Here is a 23,150-nt window from a genome sequence, read left to right on the forward strand (position 1 = left end):
TAAGATTTTATTTATTTGACAGACAGAGATCACAAGTAGGCACAGAGGCAGGCAGAGAGAGAGAGGAAGAGAAGCAGGCTCCCTGCTGAGCAAAGAGCCCAATGTGGGGCTCGGTCCCAGAACCCTGGGATCATGACCTGAGCCGAAGGCAGAGGCTTTAACCCACTGAGCCACCCAGGCAGCCCCCAAGAGTTAATTTTTAATTGTTCTTTTCCATCCACCCCTTGCTCACTGCTCACAGCCAAGTATCATCCCAAATCAATTAAATTACAGTCTCTGGTGTGATGTCAGAGGTATTTTCTATTTTTATTCCCATTTTGACTGTATAGCTGGGATTAAGAATTACTATTAACTCTTAAATTTCACATGACTGAAATCATATGCTATTTGTCTTTCTCTGACTGACTTGTTTCACTTAGCATATCCTCTATTTCTAGCCATGTCATTGCAAATGCAAGATTTCATTCTTTTTGATGGCTGAGGAATATTCCATTGTGCACATACATGTATATGTATATGTATATGTATATGTATATGTATATGTATATATATCTCCAACATCTTTATCCATTCATCTGTCAATGGACATCTGGGTTCTCTCCATATTTTGTCTACTGTGGACATTGATGCTATAAACATTGGGGTACATGTGCCCCTTCAAATCACTATGTTTATATCCTTTGGATAAATATCCAGTAGTAAAACAGATGAACATAGAGGAAGGGAAGGAAAAATAAAATAAGATGAAAATTGAGAGGGAGGAAAACTGTAAGAGACTCTTAACTCTAGGAAACAAACTGAGGATTACTGGAGGGGATGTGGGTGGCGGGATGGGGCAACTGGGTGATGGACACAAAGGAGGGCGCATGATGTAATGAGGACTGGGTGTTACATGCAACTGATGAATCACTAAATTCTATCTTTGAAACTAATTAAAAAAGAAAAAGAATTACTGCTAACTCAAAAAGGAAAAAAGGGAGACTAGGGGGGAAAGAGAAAAAAAGCAGAGCCCAACATTTGTTAGGTGTGTACTTCTTGCCAGATCTGGGAACAGAAGCATTGCAACCTTCACCTTACTATTTGTAAAGAAGGAGTTAATAACTCCATTTAAAATAAAAGACACAGGTAACTTGTCTAAGGTCACAGAGCAAGTAAGTGATGGATCTAGGATTTACATTCAGATTGTTTGCCCACCGCCCACTGCCCCCCACAAACTTCATTATTTCCACTTACATTAGGGAGAAAAACCCCTTTGGTTAGATATAAAAGGTGTAAGTATGCAGAGGATAACAGAGAAGGCAAAGTTTCACCTACTTAACTTTACCCAGGGGTCATCTGTATACTTAGTTTTTGTTCAAGTCTCAGACTCCCTGTTGACACATACTAAAAGTCTGATTGGAAGGGTGGTTAAAATTCCTGCCCTTGACAAGGGAGACTATGTTCTGAAAGTAAAACTGATCACTCTTGGAAATGCACTCATTCTCCACAATCAATAAAGAATTATTTAGCTAATGTTACTAAAGAAGCTAAATGAAACCTAAGTGATTACTTAGGAAAATCCAAAAGAGTAGAAGTCATACTAGAGTAAGGGGCTGGGTGGCAGAATAATCTTTACGTCCAAGCCATAGACATATGGTTGGTTGGAGGAAATCAGCAAGTTCTTTCACCTTATTCAGAAAATGAAGATACTGCCATGTTTTAAACAAGGCTGCAATAAAGATGAAATGAATGACTGTGATTCTCAACCTTTCTATCAAAGTGCCCCCAAAGCAGAGGGAAATAAATCACAGAGCATTCTTAAATCTCATTAAGATCTCAGGATACCCCTTGAAGTTGTCAGCTTTATCTTAAAAATTGTCTATCAATTTCATATATCACTCTATCATATAACCCATGTTTTATTTGGATAAGAAAAGAATCCTGGGTAAAACTGGTGTTCAGGAAAGTAGATTTTGACCATGTCCTGGCAACTCATTTCATGCATTACAACTCATTACATCTAAGAAAGCACTTTGTAAACTGTAAATCTTTATAAAGGAACTCAGGTAGACTGGATATTCTCTAAGGCTGTTAAACTGTGCTTTTCACAGTTTCTCTGAGCTATCTTTCCCTGTCTTCTGGTCTCCAATACTGAGTACCTACTGAATAGGTTTGGCACTGCACTTGAAGCCAGTGAGGAGCTGTGAGTAGAAGCTAGTCTCAGCTCCAAAGACAAACATGAAATAGTACAACTGTGGGGGTGCCTGGGTGACTCAGTGGGTTAAGCCGCTGCCTTCGGCTCAGGTCATGATCTCAGGGTCCTGGGATCGAGTCCCGCATCGGGCTCTCTGCTCAGCAGGGAGCCTGCTTCTCTCTCTTTCTCTCTCTCTCTCTGCCTGCCTCTCTGTCTACTTGTGATCTCTGTCTGTCAAATAAACAAATAAAATCTTTAAATAGTACAACTGTGGAGAGTGCCATAAATGGGAAGTCCAGGTTCTATGGCCTACACAAGTAGAGAAGCAAACATGGAGGTCTGCAGAGAAAAGTAGGTAACTTTTTAGTTTCCTGTATATTATTGGGTTGGAAGCACCCAATTCCTAGCACTTTAGACATATTCACACACACAAGGAACTTCTTCCAAAATCCAATTAATAAGTCAAGAATATTTCAGACTAGGGGTGCCTGGGTGGCTCAGTGGGTTAATCCTCTGCCTTCGGCTCAGGTCATGATCCCAGGGTGCTGGGATCAAGCCCCACATCAGGCTCTCTACTCGGCAGGGAGCCTGCTTCCTCCTCTCTCTCTGCCTGCCTCTGCCTACTTGTGATCTCTCTCTGTGTCCAATAAATAAATTAAAAAAAAAAAGAATATTTCAGACTACACTTATTTACAACGTTCAATGTCAGACCATGTAGACCAGGTTTATCACTCTATTTTTCAGGAAAAGAGGCTTTATGAAGCAATCAGAGCATAAACAAGGTGCCAAGTAACATTAGAAAAACAATCTTCCCTAGGACAATGAATTTGTGTGTTTGTGATAAACTAGTATAAAAATAATACAACCACTCTTAACAATTAAGTATTTAAAGCAAAGGTTATCACCCTCACCCTGGAGGCAAAAGGTTCTGCTTCTGCCTCACTCGTCACCCTACCCAATTCGCATAGTCTCTGGAACCTCAGCTTCCCCATCTATAAATGAGAAGGTCAAAACAGAAACAGCAATGCCCTCGGGTCCCCTATCATGTTCCTATACAGCATCCACTTAATATGGTTTGAAACTTCAGTACGTAAAAGTTATAGAACATTACATATCCCTATAATTACTATTTTTCATTTTTAAATTAGCCATCTTTTACAGTATATTCATAGCCACAACTGTATACTAATTTTACTCCTAAGTCTGTTCATATGGAAACAATAGCACTAGATCTTGTCTCGAAAAGTTCAAAATACTCAGAGATGACGTCTTTAATCTGAGAATATCAAAATAATTCCTTCAGTATCTCATTACTCTGCTAAAAAAATTGTTTATTTATATCCACTCATGGTGAGCAGAAATACAACGTACTCTTCAAATTTTGGAAAATTCCATTGGAATTCTAGCAAACCTGGCTCTCTTCCCATTTTGGCATAAAAGCATCATGTGTTCTGCTCCCTCTCTGCCACTTCCTCTCAGCTGAGCCTTTCCCCAAGGAGCTCACTCCCAGCAGAAAGAAAAGGGGGAGGAAGAGGAAGCTCTGGAAGCACACAGGAGTCTCTCCCCAACTTGAAAGTTCAGAGAAAAACCCTTTCGCATTTCCTCTTTTGACTCAACAAATGCTCTAGCAGAACCACAGTTCAACAGAAATATAAGCAAAATCTTCCAAAATATTTTCAAGAGGAAAAAAGTAGAAGATGCCATAAAGTAAAGCTTCAAGTTTCCTGGTGCATCAGCTATGCACAAGTTATTTAAAAGCCAATGACTCAGAGTTTCTCAAGCAGGTGAATGTCTTTGTGCTTTTTATAAGATATTAAAAATTTAGGTCTTTACCTCCTGTAACTTAGAATAGACTCTAGTTACAAACTGAAAGATACCAGAAAACAAATGCCAAGAGAGCTTTTAATTTAAATAAAATTGAAACACTGTTACATTACAAAACTATTATCTTAAAAAAAAAAAAGTCATTCTCTGGCATATCTTCTCTGAATAAGGCTATGCCCCCTATTTTCCAAAGGTAGCAATATTGATACCTTACATGTACATGTACATGTACCTAACCTCATCCAAACTCACAAAATGGGGGCGCCTGGGTGGCTTAGTCATCAAGCATCTGCCTTGGTCTCAGGTCATGATCCCAGGGTCCTGGGATCAAGCCCTCATTGGGCTCCTTGCTCAGCAGGGAGTCTGCATCTCCCTCTCCCTCTGCCCCTCCCCATGCTTGAGTTCCCTCTCTGTCAAAAAAATAAAATCTTTAAAATCACTCAAATCAATCACACAAAACAATAAGGTAGCATATCTTAACTGTCCTTTCACAGGCTCTTAAACAAGGAGAGACTTATGAGATGCAGACTTGCTCAGCTAGTTGCCATCCTTATCACATGACTCCTCCAAGCTCTAAGCCCTTATATTTGTCCTCTGAAAAAAGGGAGACAATATTACTTCAAAATATCCTTGAAGCTGTCATATTTTTGTCACTCTATATTAGTTGACATTTCCTAGAATTTTATATTAATGGAATCATCTAGAACATACTCTTTGTCCAGCTTTTCAACTCAGCATAATTATTTTGAGTCATTCATGTTGTTACATGTTTCAATAGTTCACTTCCTTTTATGGCTGAAAATATTTCATTGTTTCAATGTACCACAATTTGTTTATCCATTCTCCAGTTGAGAAGCATCCAGGTTATTTACAATTTTGGAAATCATGGATAATGCTGCTCTGAACATGTGCGTACAATCTTTACATGGACACACATTTTCATTTTTGCTCTTAAGTAAACTCCTAGGAATAGAACTGCTGCATCATATGGTAGGTGTATGTTTAACTTTGTGCGTGTGTATGTTTAACTTTTTAAGAAATTGCCAAAATGTTGTCCGAAATGACTATACCATTTTACATTAGAAACGTTAAAGTATGGCACCTTTAAAGGTGCCAAACATCACCGGAGATGGAGTACCTCTAGGCCCCAAAGAAGAAGCATGTCCCAAATTTAGGGGACAGAGGCAGAAGGCATTTCATACAGAAAAAAAGATTCATTAAAAAAAAGTGACATTGCAATTGGAGAAAGACAACTATCATATGATCTCCCTGATATGAGGAAGTGGAGATGCAACATGGAGGGTTAAGGGGATAGGAGAAGAATAAATGAAACAAGATGGGATCGGGAGGGAGACAAACCATAAGTGACTCTTAATCTCACAAAACAAACTGAGGGTTGCTGGGGGGAGGGGGGTTGGGAGAAGGGGGGTGGGGTTATGGACATTGGGGAGGGTATGTGCTTTGGTGAGTGCTGTGAAGTGTGTAAACCTGGCGATTCACAGACCTGTACCCCTGGGGATAAAAATATATGTTTATAAAAAATAAAAAATTAAAAAAAAATGGGATCGGGAGGGAGATAAACCATAAGTGACTGTTAATCTCACAAAACAAACTGAGGGTTGCTGGGGGGAGGGGGTTTGGGAGAAGGGGAGTGGGGTTATGGACATTGGGGAGGGTATGTGCTATGGTGAGTGCTGTGAAGTGTGTAAACCTGGCGATCCACAGACCTGTACCCCTGGGGATAAAAATATATTATATGTTTATAAAAAAAAAAAAAGTGACATTGTACCCTGGTACAGTCATTGTAGCTTATAAGCCACTTGTAGGTCTGCTGCCTTAAATCACATCAGGAAAACACCTATTTTTTTAAAAAAGATTTTATTTATTAAAAAAAAAAAACGATTTATTTATTCACTTGGCAGTCAGAGATCACAAGTAGGCAGACAGGCAGGCAGAGAGGAGGAAGCAGGCTCCCTGCAAAGCAGAGAGCCTGATGCGGGGTTCGATCCCAGGAAAACACCTATTTTAAAGCAACCAATATAATATAGACTCAAGTTTGGAAAGTCACACGCAAGGGAGAAAAAAAAAATCTTTAAAAGGCAGCAATAAAGCTGATGCAAGCAATCACAATAGCAGCTCACCAGAGCATTATCTCCTAGTCAGGCACTATGCTAAACTTCATGAGATTTATATAAGGCCACTTCAGTGGTCACTATCTCCACTTTCCAGGGAAGAAACCAGAGGCAGAGGAGTTAAGAATGTGGCCCTTAGGTCATATGGCTCATAAGGCACAGAAGGAGAACTGCCGGGCTCTAGACGATGTTTTCCGTGGCTATGCTGATTTACTGCTCCGTCCTCGGGTTCTACACGCCTTTCAGCCTGCTGGAGGATGCCTTCTTGAAGCTGAATGATCCTACCCCTTCAGCAACACTTCTCCCTGTTTCCAATTTCATACTCATCAAACAACTTTCTGATATTAAACTGGTTTTCCAAGCCCAATCTCTACTTGGAAAAAGAAGAGCTGACCAGTCAAGAAACAACGTGCATACACTTGGCAGTGATTATCTCTTGGAGTAAATTAGCAGACCAGGCATTTTAGTTTTGAATGTTAATTTGACCATAAATTTGGTTCACCTGACTAATCATGGAGGTACTAAACATCCTTTTCAGAAATCATCATAATAGAGGAAATATCTACTAAGTCAGGTATCAATGCTATACAGGCCCACAACTGCTAATAACCTCAACTCAATACCTAAGAGTTTAACAAAACAAAAACAAAACCAAAGGCTACTGCTGGTATTAGAAAAAATCTGGCTGACAGATACTACATATATAGCTGGAAGCATTCTCAATAGTCTCCTTCTTCCTCCAGCAGGAAAAATAAAAATACAATATGCAAACTTTTAGTGTTTTTGGTATAAATGTGAAAAGATGAAAGGACAGAATTATTACAAAGTTAAGAAAAAATATATTTCCAGTTTAAATGGAAGGGACTTATCATTTCAAAACTGACAAGTGGCAGTTCTTACTGATGGATCAGAATTTCTTTACCCAATCTTCCCTTCCATGCTCTATAATGCTTGAGGACCTCATATTTTGGGGACAAGTCAAGATGGGGCCTTAATTTCCTCCCTGAAGGCTGGCCTGCTAATTCTCACTAGATTCATGGTCTTGAATAGGAAAAATCAATAGATTCTTTGGTTTCACACAAAGCTTATTGTTCTTCCATACCCTACATATCTATAGGATTACTGTTTTCTAAAGTTAGAATCCTATCTTCCACACCCATTTTCTGTCTTCTAGATGACATCAGTGGCAGTGGTTCTCAGAGGAAAGAATAACTGGAAGGCAAGCTCTAAGAACACCAAAACATGGAAAACTGGCCCGTTCAAAGCTGGGAAGTAGTACTGAGAAGGGAGAATGCTCAGCATAGCACCTCTGTTATCCTCCTCAAGTCAGGAGAGGTTAGAACATGGTGTCTTCAGAAGAAATTTCGGTTTGGTAAGGTCAAGGAAATAAAATAAGGATGGAAGTTTTTTGAAGACATAATGAATGGCAGCATTATGCACAGAATTAGGAAGCATGGATTTTATAAAGCAAAAAAGGGTAACAAAGAAGGAATTATAATTGACATTTAAAAAAATTTTTTTTAGCTTGATTCAATTCTCTTTAATTTTCTTAGCCAGTCCCTTGTTGTCTGAAAATACAATTCAACCCAGTTGCTTTCAATAAGCAACAATAAAGTTTCAGTGATTTCAGCTATGTCTATATGAAGGCTGAGGGGAAGGAAGGACAGGCAAATCACAGGGCAATAACCATGGGGCTGACAAATGGTAGATAAAAGAGGAAAGACATTACATAGATGTGCTTGTGCATGTGTCACATACATAAGTCACTGGATGAGTTAGGTTCAACCACACAGAAGGGAAGAAAAGCTTCATCACACCAAGTCTGTCAAAATCTGTAGGTCTCACAAGTATCTTCCAAGGAGGATATTTTGTTTATTCTGATCATTTCAATTGGAGTCAACTTTGAAAGAAAACTGACAGTAATGCAAATGTCAAATTCTGGTTGTTTTTATGGTTTACTTTGAGGTGCCCACTGGGCAATACCCAGAGTCATTTGAAGATAGATATACTCTCATATCTGCCATAATGTAGCAAATATGAACCATTCATCAACATTTGATATAGATACTGGCAAACTGACCCTTTGGTGCTTTAAGAAAATATCATATGGGGTGACTGGCTGGCTCAGTTGGTAGGGCATGTGACTCTTGATCTCAGAGTCGTGAGTTCAAGCCCCATGCTGGGTGGGTGTAGAGCTTCCTTTAAAAAGTAAAAATAGGAAGTAAAAATAAGAAAATCAAAAAATATTACAGACTCACAGAATCTTCATTCTGAAACAATCATTAAAGATGACCTATTTCAGTCCCCTTCTCTTACAGATGAGGAAATTTAGATGCTAAAAGGGGGATTTAAGCATCATGCACAAACTGGAAAGAACATAAACAAAACTGTATTTAAAAGCAGAGAATTAAAGAGAATCAAATCGAAGAGAATCAAAACCTTTTAAAAAGAAAAGTGTCTTCTGGCTTCATTTTGTACATAGAACAATGGTAAATTATATCCTCTCCCTCTTGCAGAAGAGGACTCACACCATAGCAAATCAGGTCTTTTCTAAAATACACATTCATACCTTCAGGCAGACACACTACCGTACTGTTTTTTTCCATTAACATTCAATTCTAGATCCCATCACCTAACTGAAGTGTTTCCACAAAGTTTCACAAAATTGCTGAGGCTCAGCAAGTTAAGCACGTTTATTAATCCTCACCCCAAAGTACCTGCTTCGGGGGGCGGGGGGGGAAGAGTTGCCTTAAACTAAAGATAAAGTGACTTTTCTTTTAGAAATTAGAAAATAGAGGTGGATAGTCTGGAATTTTTATGGTTTCCAAGACCCTCCAAAAGAGGGGATACCAGCTATTTAGAACAAAATACACATGCAGTGGATTAGGACCTGCATCATCAAGTTCTGTCAGTGGTTCTCAGCAGTGGCCGCTGTGAAATAGACAACATGTCGGAACCAAAAGAAACGTGGAATATGTATTTTAGAGATAACTTAGGTAAAATCTACCCTAAAGAAATACAATGGTAGGAAGGAAAGAAGTAATACTGTATACAGCCCTAGAATTACCCAGTATGTCTCCTATGGGTACCCATAGTCAGGTTGTATATCTGGGAGGATGACAGGAACAAATTGATGTCACTCATTTAACAAAGGAAAAAACCTAAGTCCTGAGAGATTCAATGGCTTTTATGGTTGTGACAACTGACAATTTCTATTTAGAGACTGTTTTGCAAAGCTATTTGGTCCACAGACACTAGGAAGGAGAACTGATGCCAGCCAGACATTTTTCCCAGAATTAACTAATACAATGACTTTCTGGTTAATTAGGTTTTGATGCTCCAGAACTCAATCCAACAATTATACCGATAAAACCATTTATAACCTGCAAAGCTGCTGACCAGACCACCTGTACCACACAAATTCCACTAATGGGAGATCCCTGATGTCCAGTTTGAAGCACCTGTTGGCTATCTACCAAAATGAGAGAAGTCTGAGTTATATATAAATAAACTGATCTATTCATTCATATTCACTATCCTACTCCCTCTCTCTCTTCACCTGCTTCCTTTCTTCCTCTCCTCCTTCCTTCTCCCACCCCAATGGTATGTAGCAGGGGTCTGCAAACTTCTCTGTAAAGGGCCAGACAGCAAATAGTTCAGGCTTTTTGGGCTCCACCACTGTGGCACAAAAATAGCTAGAGATAATCCATAAATGAATGGGCGTAGCTGTGTTTCAATAAAACTATAAAACCAGACAATGGGCCACAGTTGGCTCAAAGGGCTGTAGTCTGTCAATCCCTAGTATAGAGAAGCAGTTCTCAACTTTTAGCGTGCAACAGAATCACCTATAATTTGTTAATACCCAGATTTCTCAGCCCCAGCCTTAAAGTTTCTGATGCAGAAGTCTTTAGTGGGTCCTGAGATCTTGTATTTTTACTAAGTTCCCAAATGATGCTGATGCTGCTGGTCCAGGGACCCCACTTCGAAAACCACAGGAATAGAATAATGGTCTATCCCACACTAAGTGGAAGGTTGAAATGTAATGAACAATTAAGAAAGTGGAAATCACATGCTGTAACCTTGACTGCTAATTTCATAGAATATTTCATATGAAAACTTACTGTTAAGTGCCATAATATTATCTGTTCCTGGATGATGGAAATTTATTCCCATGCGTCCTAAAAAAGAAAATAATTTTATTTTAAGCACAAAGAAAAGAATGCTTAATATAATTTCAAATACATTGTAAAAGATAAACATTACAAAAAGCTAAAACAGATTAATCTATAACAATACTATAATCTATAACAAGGCCATAGCAGTTACAACAGTTTTTAAATCAAGTCATAAAACATACAAATGAAAAAAATCTTAAAAACAAAGCCAAAATCTCATTAACAACAAATAAATAAAATAAAACAAAATGTAAAAGAAGCTTTCCTTATAATATACTGAAATTTTAAAGCATCTCTCGCATTCCAACTTAAACATGCCAACTGGACTAAGCATTTTATTTAAATAACCATTCATACTGCTCTTCAGATTCAAGCCACAAAAAAATGAATTCAAAGAAGTATATAAACTTGATGTTTAGAGGGAATAAAAGCTAAATGTTTCACAGTGGCTCAAAAATGCAACATAATTATCAGAATGGCTACCAGAAGAAAGACGGTAAAATTTATACAACAGCTATAGTGGGGAACAAAGACTGGCCTAAAAATCTAGGGTTCTTATGCTTTCCCTACCACTAACTAGTTACACAACCTTGGGGATAATGCTTATCTCCAGACCTTCATCCTTATAGTAATGGGTTTCAAATGTCTGCCCACACTGACTGGCTGCCTGTTTTTGTACACCTAAGAGCTAAGAATCATTTTTACATTTTTTAAGGGCTGTAAAAATAAAAACTAAAAAAACAAAGAATAATATGTGACAGAGACCATATGAACCAGAGGCCTAAAATATTTCCTCTCTGGCCCTTTACAGACAAAAGGTTGCCAACCTCTGGCCTATAAGATGTTAAGTCTGAAACAGATGTTTTAATGGATAGCCTCCAGGGTTAAGAGTGGAAGACGTAGACAATTGGTATGTTTTTCATGAATTATTTGGGAAAAGAAGGTGGATATATTAAAAGAATAATGAAACAGAGAGTCTTATATGGAAAAAAAATGTATTTAAGTTTTCTTGACCAAGCTTTTCAACAAAATAATTATTGATACAGTGCTTCTGTGTAAAGCTATTATACATATGACCTTGGTTCTGCAAAGGTCTTCGTGTCCAGTTAGGTGAAAGGTTATCGTGAAATTCTCAGAAAAATGTCAATTTTATGTGATTACTACTGTTAAATAAATGCCAACAGTATGGGGGGGTGGTAGAGAGAATGCTGGAGATATGGAAGGGATGACTTTTACAACAAATACAGTGTTATAAATAATTGCAAAAGGTCAATCATCATTTGGTATTAATCTCCGTTGTGGGGTACTGAAGGCAAACAGCATTATTGAGCTCTTCTGACCCAAAAGAGAAGAATCACAGTGGACAAAACAGAGCATTTGCTTCAAATAAAAAGGCGGAAAAATGAATTGCCAGCCAAATCAATTTTTTGCCTAGACAAGGCCAACCTTGTCTCTTAAAAAACCCTCAGGTGATAGTAATTATTGGAAGGTCATTTGTATTAAAGGATAAGGAAAAAATAAAACTCTCATAAATGTAATGTTACTTGTACTGCTGGATGCATGTGTGTGTGTATGAGAAAGAAAGTAATTAAGAATGTAAAACTCATCAATAATTGATGGATTCTAAGGAGATTATTCTAATTTTACCATGAAGTGTTATAGGACTTTCACTAAAAATTATTTTTAGTTTTTACCATTTAAACTTATTAGGAGGAAGATATTACATATATCTAACTCTAATTTTATGGAAATATTTTGCTAGCATTTATATTACAGTATAATCATTTTTTAGAATATATTTTAATGTTTTCTAGAGAAAAAATCACCCTATTAGTAAAGAACCATTTTTAAAATAATAGAATTACCTGTTTTATTTTGTACTGATTCCATAGATCTTTTCATATTTACTAGAAACTAACCATTGTTTAAAGACACATTTAACAGTATCTATATATGTAATAACTCTGTCTTATGTTTCTCCAGCTCCTAAGTCATCTTAGAGTCTCTAAACATATTGTCTACCCCATACACAATGAGTGCTACCTCCTACCACCACCTGATCAGAATCTATAATAGGAAAATTTGTCATGAGAATAAGGCTTGCGGCTTGGCAGGGAGAATTTACATTCTGGTTTTAGTTAGCTGTATCAATATTCTATAATTTTCAGATAATCAAGACCTTATTTGGATTCATTACCACCAAATACTAACATCCGTAATAACTAGATGTTATTTACTCATTGTATTCTGACATATCCAAATCTAACAGTAAATAGACAGTCACTGGAAAGTATGCCTACAAACCAGAATTGAGTTCAAAATCACAGCAGAACCTAAGGAAATGGTACATAGAGATGGTCTCCTCAATCTCTGACCAAGGAACATTCAGACGTGGGTTTGGTTCCTAAAAAGCCAGGGGTATTCCCTAAAATAATAAGGGGTTATCAAGAAAACTAAGCAAGTCTTGGGACACGTGGGTGGCTCAACGGGCTGGGCATCCAACTCTTGATTTAGGCTCAGGTCATGATCTCAGGGTCGTGAGATCAAGTTCCACATCTGGATCTGTGCTCAGCATGGAGCCTGCTTGGAGTTCTCTCTCTCCCTCTTCCTCTGCCCTTCCTACTCCCTCTAAAACAAAAACAAAACCCAAGCAAACCCAGATTTAATTAGTTCTCATTAGACTTCCTGTATTTCCTGTGCTACAATCATTTATGGTAAGAATTATGTGGTCTTAAAATTGCTACATCAAGTAATAGTTTTTATATGTTTCTGGAACCACTGCTGTTCCCACACTTAAAGGGTGCTCTCTCTGCTGTCCTCCAGAAGCTGGGTCCTTTTTGGGCTCTTTCCAGATCTTAGGACTTTTCAGCTTGAAAAGATGAAACTGAAAGGAAGCTTGGTAATTTTCTGATTTTCATCCCCAGCACACACTGATGACTTCCAATTTAATCTTTCTAAAGATGCAGGGGGGGAAAAAAAGCCTTAGGCAATGTTTTGTAGATGAAGGCATCAGGATTTGCTGAAAAGCAAAAAACTTTTTGCCTTTCTTGGTATCCTCCCTAATTCTGTTGGTCTGTCAGACTTCAGTGGATCTCTGCATCAAAATCACCCACAAAAAGTTTTATAAGAAACTCTGTCGTCATGCCAGACCCAACAGAACCAATTATTTAAATATAATCTGTTTCCCAACTAAATGCAAACTCTTTCTAGTAAAACCACTTACAGCTTCTTTAAGCTACTTTCTTTACCTCTACAAAAATTAATATTTAGATTACAAAATGCAATATCTTTTCATTGAAGAAAAATGAGATACAAACAATGCAAAAAATAAGGTCACCAATTAAAGACAAGCTCTATTAACATTTTGATTTATAGTCTTTCAGTTGAAGGAGTGTTTACGTGTAAAGATTCTTTTCTAAAAGGAGAATTATTTTATGTTTTTTCTTAATATATTTTGCATCTTAAATTTTATAGTTATTATGAGATTTTAAAGGAGAAAATATATAAAAGCAAAAGAAAAACTAATTCCAAATACAGATGAGGCCATTTCTTTTTTCTTCCTTTTAACCAACAAATACTGCTGTTTAATCAGCTGTGAAAATAGAATCAAGTGTGTGACATCTGGTGATTTTTGTTAATGCAGTCTGGTGTTGCCAGTGTGACATTTTGTCACCTGTCCATGGGATGCTATTTTTAAATTGTTCTTGTCAGCCAGCTATCTTTTAAGTATAGTGTAAAATATAAGGTTTCGAAAACTGAAAGGCATACTTGGTTTTACGGAGTTAAATGATGCTGTGGAAATCTGAGACTGTCCCACTTTCCCCACTGCACAGGGCTTGATAAATGGGAGGTGAGGGGATGGAGGGAGAGGTTGGAGAATAGGGTTACATATGTTTATCCAGACTCTGAAAATCACAGTCTCATAAGCTCAAGTCAAATTCATATTTAAAAGGCTAGTTATAAAAAATGACCTCTACTGTTATTCAAAGTTTCAGAGTCCAACCAACCCATATTTTTGTATGTCCAAGATAAAACTTGGAATTTTCATGAATTCATAATTATGAAAGTCACCTCTTCATTTCCGCAATATGTTACAAGATAGGAAATAACTATCTTCCTCTAATCATCCCTATTTGCTCTAAAAAGTCAAGTCTTTCAGAGACCTTCACATACTAGAATTTAAATGCTGTATTTTAGAAAAGGTTGTAAGAAAAATGCATATTCTGCTTGGTTGTATTTTCCACCAATTTTCTCTAAAAAACTGAAAATACCTTCCTTCAGAAAAAGTATCCACAAGATGAAATAATTTTATGTAAGAATATAATAAAATGGTGTTTTAAAGTCCTTTTAAGGAAAAAATGATAAAATTTTGGCACTAAAGTATTCTAAATCTGTTTCAAAGAATCAAGAAGCAAAAGCTATGAGCTTAGACTTGAGGTCAAATTCTAGTTTCTTTTCATAGCAGCAGTGGATAATTTCTGGCATGCTTTCAATTCCTTTGTTCCTATGTTTCCTCATTTCAGGCTATACTCTAAAATACTTAAATCATTCTTTTAAAACTCTCAGATATGGGCACTTGGGTGGCTCAGTGGGTTAAGCATCCAATTCTTGATTTTGGCTCTGGTCAAGATCTCAGGGTCCTGGGACAGCAGGTGTGTTGGGCTCTGCACTCAGCAGGGGGTCTGCATGAGGGAGTCTCTCCCCTCTCTCTCTGCCCCTCCCCCTGCTCACACTCTCTCTAAAATGAATAAATAAATCTTAAAAAAAAAAAAACCTCTCAGGTGACTACACTACTATATAGAAAGGACCACTGGAAAAATAAATGGGAGATATTTATTTAAAAAAAATCATTCAACTTGTATTTATTGTCCCCTTCTTGAATAGAAACAAAACAATCACTTCTTGCTTACTCAGAAACTGCCCCAAACAATTGTAAACTCTGCTAACTTTTATGCAAGACAAACTTCTATGGGCCAAAGGTATGTAGCACAAAAATAGAACTGGAGCAACAATGCAAGTAAGTAAAGCGACAGCATATTTTTCTGGAACAAACTAAATGTAATGAAGATGCACTTTTTCTGAAACAAGGGAACCTCAATATTCCACAAAAGGGTCCAATTTTGTGAAAGGCTATATAATACTAAATTTAAAGTATGATGAATAAAGAAAATTGCTTCCATAACACCCAAAAGGTGTGGCATTTATTTCTTCCAAGTTTCTCTCAATTTAAATATTTTAAAGCACTATTATCAGAAGACAGCTCCTCTCTACCCCAGATTCAGTACACATTTGAAAAGCAAACCCTTAAAAAAAAAAAAAAGCAAACCCTTCAATATCAGTTCTCAACTGACACCTGCTCTTTTCATTTTTCAAATTTCAGTTCCATGAATAGTGAGGAAAGAGAAAATTCAAATACACAGAAATGTTTCATCAGGTACTACACCCAAGTAGTCAGCCAGCTCTATTCTTCTGTTGTAAGAGGGAGACTACATGGGATGACAGAAAGGGGACCCTTTTCCAAGATTATTTGCTATCCTGTGCTACCCAACCAGGGGATGGACCTTGCTGCACAATGTCACCTACACTGCCCAACACTCTGTGGTTGGTATTTCCTATTATTCCTCCTGTCATCACTTTGTACTCTTTGAATGTTAATCCTCAGGGAGGCTGGGATTAACCAAACCTAATGACCCTGGGTTTTCATTGGGGTTCCCCTGTGGCTAGGTAAACTTTCATCATTAGTAGCAAGCTGGGAACACCTATAAGAAGAGTACAGAGATTAATCTTTTTCCCTATTTTACAGCAAATAATTTTTTTTTAAATTTATTTATTTGACAGAGATCACAAGTAGGCAGAGAGGCAGGCAGAGAGAGAGAGAGAGGGAAGCAGGCTCCCTGCTGAGCAGAGAGCCTGATGCGGGACTCGATCCCAGGACCCTGAGATCATGACCTGAGCTGAAGGCAGCGGCTTAACCCACTGAGCCACCCAGGTGCCCCCAGCAAATAATTTTTTTACAGCAAACAATTTTTTAAAAAGATTCTATTTGTTGGGGTGCGTGGGTAGCTTTTTCTTTAAAAAGATTTTTATTTATTTATTTGAGAGAGAGAGCATGAGTGGGGAGAAGGGGCAGAGGGAGAGGGAAAAGTAGACTCTCTGCTAAGCAGGGAGCCTCATACCAGGCTTGATCCCAGGACCCTGAGATCATGACCTGAGTTGAAGGCAGATGCTTAACTGACAGCCACCCAGGTGCCCACTTTCCCTATCTTTAATCCCGCCTCTCCCAACGCCAGAAATCCCTTTAACCCTCATAGTAATAAGGAAAGTTGTGGATTTCCTTCCCTTCAGCCCACCTGAAAAGAGGGCAGAGAATAATTCCTCTCACTTAGATGTTACTCTCTACTAACCCAAGGATTTCTGCACTTAGAAAAGAAACAAGGGAGAGTGTTCATTAGTTAATCATCCTTCTCAAAACCACCCTTCTCATTTCTTGGAGGCATTCTCTCAAATAAACAATAGGAAAAGTCATATGTAATATGGTAAGAGATAACTGATAATTATAATATGTTATTCTGTTATAATCAAGTAGTTTGATATCTTTAAGAAGCCAACAAAATTAGTCTAATTTTTATTTAAATAAGGGTGCTGTGATCTGATCAGTATCACTAAACACATTCCTCAGGTGCTGTGAAGAAAGCTCAATTCAACTTTTCCTCTACATTACTTGACATTTTTATCACAGGGGAGGAGGTAGAGACCTTTTAATATTGCCTAAAAACATCTTCAAGTCTGACTTGGTTTTACTGAGTATAAGTATAAATGTGACTGAAAAACTGTTAAAATTCTTTACTAGGGGCCCCTGGGTGGCTGAGTTGGTTAAGCCACTGCCTTGGGCTCAGGTCTTGATCTAGCGGGCTTCCTCCTCAGCAGGGAGTCTATCTCTCCCTCCCTCTGTTCCTCCCACCTACTTGTTCTCTTGCTCTCTCTCAAAGAAACAAATAAAATCTTTTAAAAAAATACAAAGTTCTTTATTAAAACAGAAGTCTTATTACTTTCTGAACTTCCTATTCTGTCATTTCTCCCACTAACCCTTTTTTCCCCTTTAATCAAGAGAACAGTTGAATAAAGGGATTTCTCATTGCATGGTTTTTTTTTTGTTTTTTTTTTTTTGTTTTTTTTAGATTTTACTTATTTGTTTGAGAGAGAGAGAGTGGGAGGGAGAGGGAGATAGAAACTGAAGCGGACTCCATGCTAGCTCAGAGCCAGATGTGGGGCTCGATCCCACATTGTGAGATCATGACCTGAACTGAAACCAAGAGTTGGACACTTAACCAACTGAGCCGCCCAGGTGCCCCTCATTGCATACATCTCTAAGATGAAATATTGCTGAGAACATATTTCATCACGTTCACTTTAAATTCATCATGAAGTACTTTATCCCATCATGAATGGGATATCCTATGATATTTTCTTTCTTTTTCATATTATTTAGATATATAATTCTGGAAAGCCAATGTAACTTAAGAGGATTATTTTCCTTTCTCTTTCAGGTGATTTTTTTTTTTAAGATTTTATTTACTTGACTGAGAGAGAGAGAACACAAGCAGGTCGGGAGGCAGGCAGAAAGACAGGGGGAAGCAGGCTCCCTGCTGAGCAGAGAGCCCGAGGTGGGGCTCCATTCCAGGACCCTGAGACCATGACCTGAGCCAAAGTCAGATGCTTAACCCACTGAGCCACCCAGGTGCTCCTTACGGTGATTTTTTATGAAGACAAAGTGTTTATCCTTCAATAATCACTACTTATCTATGACAAATACAAAATTTTTACAACTTGCATTTGAAAGCTTTTAATATTTAGCTACAGTCTAGCTAGAAAGAAGTAAATATTGTAGCAATTACCCAGGCCAGGCAGTAAGTAGCACAGCACTACCACCACCAGCCCCCCAAAAAAAAAAAAAAAAAAACGGTTAACATCTGAGCAGTTTCTAGTCTCAGGAACTTTGACTGACCTTTTCAGCCAGTCCATGAAGTGGGTACTTTATTTCAATGATGAGGAAACTAAGGCTTTGAATTCAAAGAGGTTAACTGATTTATCTAGATCAACAGCCAACTAGAGGCAGAGTCAGGATTCAAACCCACATCTGAATGACTGGAAAGTCAGAAAGGCTGATCTGAAATTTAATCTCCTACTAAGAGAATATAAAATGCCTGGAAAAATGTTAATAAAAATGATAATCTTTGCTATCTCTAGATAGTAAGCCTCAGATTATATTTTCACTTTTTTTTTTTTAAATGTATTATTTGAAATTCCTACACTGAGTAAAAAAGTTTTTTTTTTTTTTTTTCCAAAGAAAGTCAAGCTTCAGGAAAAAAACAAAACAAGCATACAAAAAACCCATGATTCTGTAACTTGAGTTTTGAGACACTCAAAAAAGTATTCCCATGGTCAAGTGGGAGACGAAGATATTAAAGGTAGGAGGAAGAACAGGATGGAGTAGAAGAAATGTTTTTAGACAGGGAAGCCACATAGTAAGTCCCCTAGCCTACCACCTTTCTCTTAAAGCTCTGTTCACCTAGATGTCTACATCTTTGGACCCAGAGATCTTCTCTATGAATTTACCTTAAGGAAAAGCTATGTGCAAGAACTCATCCATGGCAGCATCACCTATTATGGAGAAAAAGCTTGAAACAATCTAAGAGTCCACAGTTAAGGCCTATTAATAAATTATAAAGATCAGATAAAAATGTGGACAACATTTATTAAATAAGGTATATAAAAATAGGGGAGACTGGGTGGCTCAGTCAGTTAAGCGTCTGCCTTAGGCTCAGGTCATGATCCCAGAGTCTTGGGATCATGCCCCGCATTAGGCTCCCTGCTCAGTGGAGAGCCTGCTTCTCCCTCTCCCTCTGCCTGACGCTCTGCCTCCCTGTACACTCTCTCTGTCAAATAAAAAAATAAAATCTTAAAAAAAAAAAAAATATATATATATATATATATGGATATACTATCACATTTATTTTTTGGTTATATTTTTGTTATAATTTTCTCCATTTTTAAAGTAAAAAATTACTTAAATTTTTTCCTTTAAAATGCCAGCATCATAATTATGTTATTAGAAGTAATAAGGATCAAATACATGGTGCCATAAACCAGATCTAAAAGTCTCCTAGCTGGAAAAGGAAGCAGGAAGCTTGAACACTCTACCCAAAGGACAATGACACGGTGATGTAACTGACCATGGGAAGTAGTCCATTCATAGGACATCAAGGTGGGCGGTATGATGAACAGAGAAGTTGCAAGCATATTAAGGCTGTAAAAATGTACATATTACGTGCTTTCCAACTTATTAGGACATATTATAAGTACAATGCAAAAGACTCTTACAGATGAAACCTCACATCTGCAAGTGTGGTAGAGAAATATATGCAGAGGTGGTTGGACATGCATTAAAAAAGGGGCCACTAAAAATGGAGTAAGGTATTTACATTACCCACAGTGAAGTTCCCTTTTTATACTTTGCCACTACTACTCTCAACAGGGCACAATAGGTCCTGTGTAAACAACAGTCACAAAACTGTGGGAAATTATTTATAGACTATAATGTAAGAGCTTTTCATAATATTTTATTGCTAGAAGAAAAAAATACAGACCAAAATAAAACAGGTATGCATAAAGAACAAGGGTTGAATATTTTAGAATAATTGGGAGAGGCTTATAGCTGTTTGTGGTAGAGAAGGAAGACAAATGCATCCTTAGAAGATACTAAAAATACAAACAGTCTGTGAATATCATTTTTTTTTTAACACCATTCTCACTTCTAAGTGAAATATGCTCTAAATTACCATATACCTAATCTTTCAACTGAGCAAAGTCGTGGTAATGGTGACTAAATATAACGATGAATAAATGAAAGATCTTTTTTCCTACTTCTGAAGGCCTTAAAATATAGCTTTTCTCAAATCCCTTATTTTCTTCATAGCCTGTTATCCACTTTCTTTTCACTGGAAATTGAAAAAAGCAGCAGAAAATCATGAGTGTGGCAAGAAAATGATGAAATGGATTTCTGAGGTGGCTTGAGGAAATGAATATCAGGTGTTCATAGTCAGTCACACCCTATATAAAAGCCTGGAGAAAACCAGAGGGGATCAAATTCCTCACAGCTCTGGAGAACATAAGGATTCAAACGAAATGGGCATCCTTGTGGCCAACTCTTCACACTTTTCACATATTTAGGTTCTAAACCCAAGGGGATATTTCCACAGGAAATTTCCATTACGGTATTTTAAAATATCGCAGGGCCTCTAAAAAGTCCTATAACACATAAAAAGAACTATCTGTAATTAGAAATGTAACATCAACCACTAACCTGAATTTACATTGGTTCTAAAAATAGGAAGTCCTAATACTGCTGACCTTGGGACTTTCTGCCTTCTATTTAACCCAAAACGTTTGCACACTTTAAGACATATTCTTTCTGTTCTAGCCTTAAAGAATGCAAAGAATCACTGGCTGCTCTTAAGACTGTGTAGTGATACTTCCTATTCGACGAAAGTGATTCTATTTTAATAAAATGGAACTCTTTTCTACGAAGTTTTCTGAAGCAGTCTTTGGAGATTGGTTTACTAAATCTCATTATTTCCTTGCAGAATACTTTGACTTAAATGAATTACCCAGGTTCAGCTGAGGATTCCAAATGCACCAAGCCCAGAAAACTTGACTTCTGGTCTCATGCTACCCAACACATGCTTCTGCCAAACATTATGATTAAAGCAATCAACCTTGATTATTGTAGGTAGCTGAACCCAGGTTAAAAAAAGAAAATCAATTTTAAATACATTCCACAATGCTTTACAGAAGCAAACAAAAACGGAAAAAAAAAAACCAAACCAAAACAGAAATGAAAAAAAAATCACAATTATTAAAAAGCTGATTTTTGTTTAAAACACCAAGCAAGGAATGGACATATGAATATTCCTAACCTGCAAAATGATTCCTCCACATTATATCAGCGAAACTCATTGGTGGGCCACTGGGAGGGTAGTGTTTACCTTTCAGAGGCTCATGATCAGTCCTTATCATATCCATTAAGGAGTTCTCCAACGAGTGCAAGTTAAAAGTGTCATAGGGCCTACTCCGGTCCTAAAAATAAAAACACAGAATAAGACAATACATAAAATTACTTCATAAAACTAATACTATATCATTTGTTTCTTGCCATGGATTGACGACATGAATCAAAGTTCCAGATTGTTTTAAGAACACATATTCATTTCATTAAGAAAAATGATTTGGCAACATTAAGCTTAATACAAGTTTCTATAATTAACTGCATCCTTTTCCCCAATATTCTTTAATGTATATGTCTCACTACTTCAGACTTTCTCTCAAAAGAACTTAAGAAAGTAAATTCAAAGGAAAGAGTCAAGTCAACTGACTTTGCCCTCAGCCCTTCACCCCAGCCTCCAATGTCAAAGAAACATTCTATTCAAATGAACAGGGAATATTTTATCTAGAGGAAGTTCATAATTAAGAATTCTCAGTCTACAAACAGAATCACTTTCCTGAAAAAGCAAAAGGTGAGTGTAGTTTCAATCTAATTTTATCGGGTAACTTTAATATTTATTACTGATAAGTTCCATACATGAGATATACCCTATAAAACTTAAAATGTGTCCAAAGTTTTATGAAAATTAACTTTTGAAAACCACTCACATGAAAAAACTTTAACCCAAGACAGTGTTTCCATGATGCTAGAGGCAAAAACATTTTGAAAATAGAGAGCTAACAGGGACGCCTGGGTGGCTCAGTTGGTTAAGCAGCTGCCTTCGGCTCAGGTCATGATCCCAGCGTCCTGGGATCGAGTCCCACATCGGGCTCCTTGCTCGGCAGGGAGCCTGCTTCTCCCTCTGACTCTGCCTTCCACTCTGTCTGCCTGTGCTCTCTCTCTCTCTCTCTCTCTCTTACAAATAAATAAATAAAATCTTTAAAAAAAAAAAAAATAGAGAGCTAACACAAACTAAGTGAAGAATATCATCGTTCCACCACATTTCACTCAAGTCCATGAGAGACTATCATGTACAAATTGTTTTTACTAGCCTGAGCTAAAGGGAAGCACAACTCATGGCTTAACTTAACATTAGAGAATACATTACATTACAGACTTAGTTTGCTTTTGTTTAAGAAAAGCAAAACAGGGGCGCCTGGGTGGCTTTGGTTGTATCTGACTCTCAATTTCGGTTCAGGTTGTGATCTCAAGGTCTTGAAATTGAGCTCTGCGTGGGGCTCTGGGCTCAGTGCAGGGTCTGCTTGAGATTCACTTTCCCTCTCCCATGACCCCCGCACACTCACATGGACGCTTCTCTCTCAAATAAATCTTTAAAAAAAGAAAAAAAAAGCAGAACACACATCTCAACCACCACACCAAATCAAACGACAGCAATGAGAGGTTATTTTCAGGGTCCTGAACAGTTTCCCCAGTCCTGCAAATAATCACTTAGCGTCTCCAATGAACGACAGTTAAGTAATTGTCTGGATGAGCAAAAAAGGGATACAATAGGTTAAAAACCTCAACTTCAGTGACTATCTTCTAGCTTAAGTCTTAACTCTTGGGAAGCTGTTTTTCTTCTGGTTTCTGGAAAGCATGGCTGTATACCTATCTATTCAGGGAGCCAGAAAGGAAAGTGGCTTTTCTGCAGCACTGAGCATAAAGGAAGAATCAGAGGGTTACTAATTGAATGAAAGCAGTATGCATACATGCAGATCCTAAGAAGAGCCCTCAACTGCGCACCAGGAGGCAAGAGTGCTAGAATAACTACTATCAATTGTGGTCTTTGGGTACATCATGATCTA

General features: G+C 37.6%; 1 protein-coding gene across 17 annotated transcripts in view; it reads right to left on the bottom strand.

Annotated features, from left to right (window-relative positions):
* Positions 1–23,150, bottom strand: part of CPEB3 (cytoplasmic polyadenylation element binding protein 3) — a 193,691-nt gene that overhangs the window by 100,335 nt on the left and 70,206 nt on the right. For 11 of the 17 annotated variants that reach the window (XR_004278792.1, XM_032313581.1, XM_032313580.1 and 8 more), the window contains 2 exons: positions 21,281–21,440; positions 10,251–10,307 (listed from right to left, as the gene is read on the bottom strand). Coding sequence is in view for 16 of the 17 variants with exons in the window: in XM_032313581.1 (XP_032169472.1) it covers positions 10,251–10,307; positions 21,281–21,440 (217 nt within the window). In the remaining variant the exon portion in view is untranslated. The remainder of the gene's footprint in view (positions 1–10,250; positions 10,308–21,280; positions 21,441–23,150) is intronic. The other 6 variants (XM_032313585.1, XM_032313592.1, XM_032313591.1 and 3 more) reach the window with 1 other exon arrangement.

The sequence above is a fragment of the Mustela erminea genome, chromosome 14 (assembly GCF_009829155.1).
Source record: "Mustela erminea isolate mMusErm1 chromosome 14, mMusErm1.Pri, whole genome shotgun sequence".
NCBI classification, from domain to species: Eukaryota; Metazoa; Chordata; class Mammalia; order Carnivora; family Mustelidae; genus Mustela; species Mustela erminea.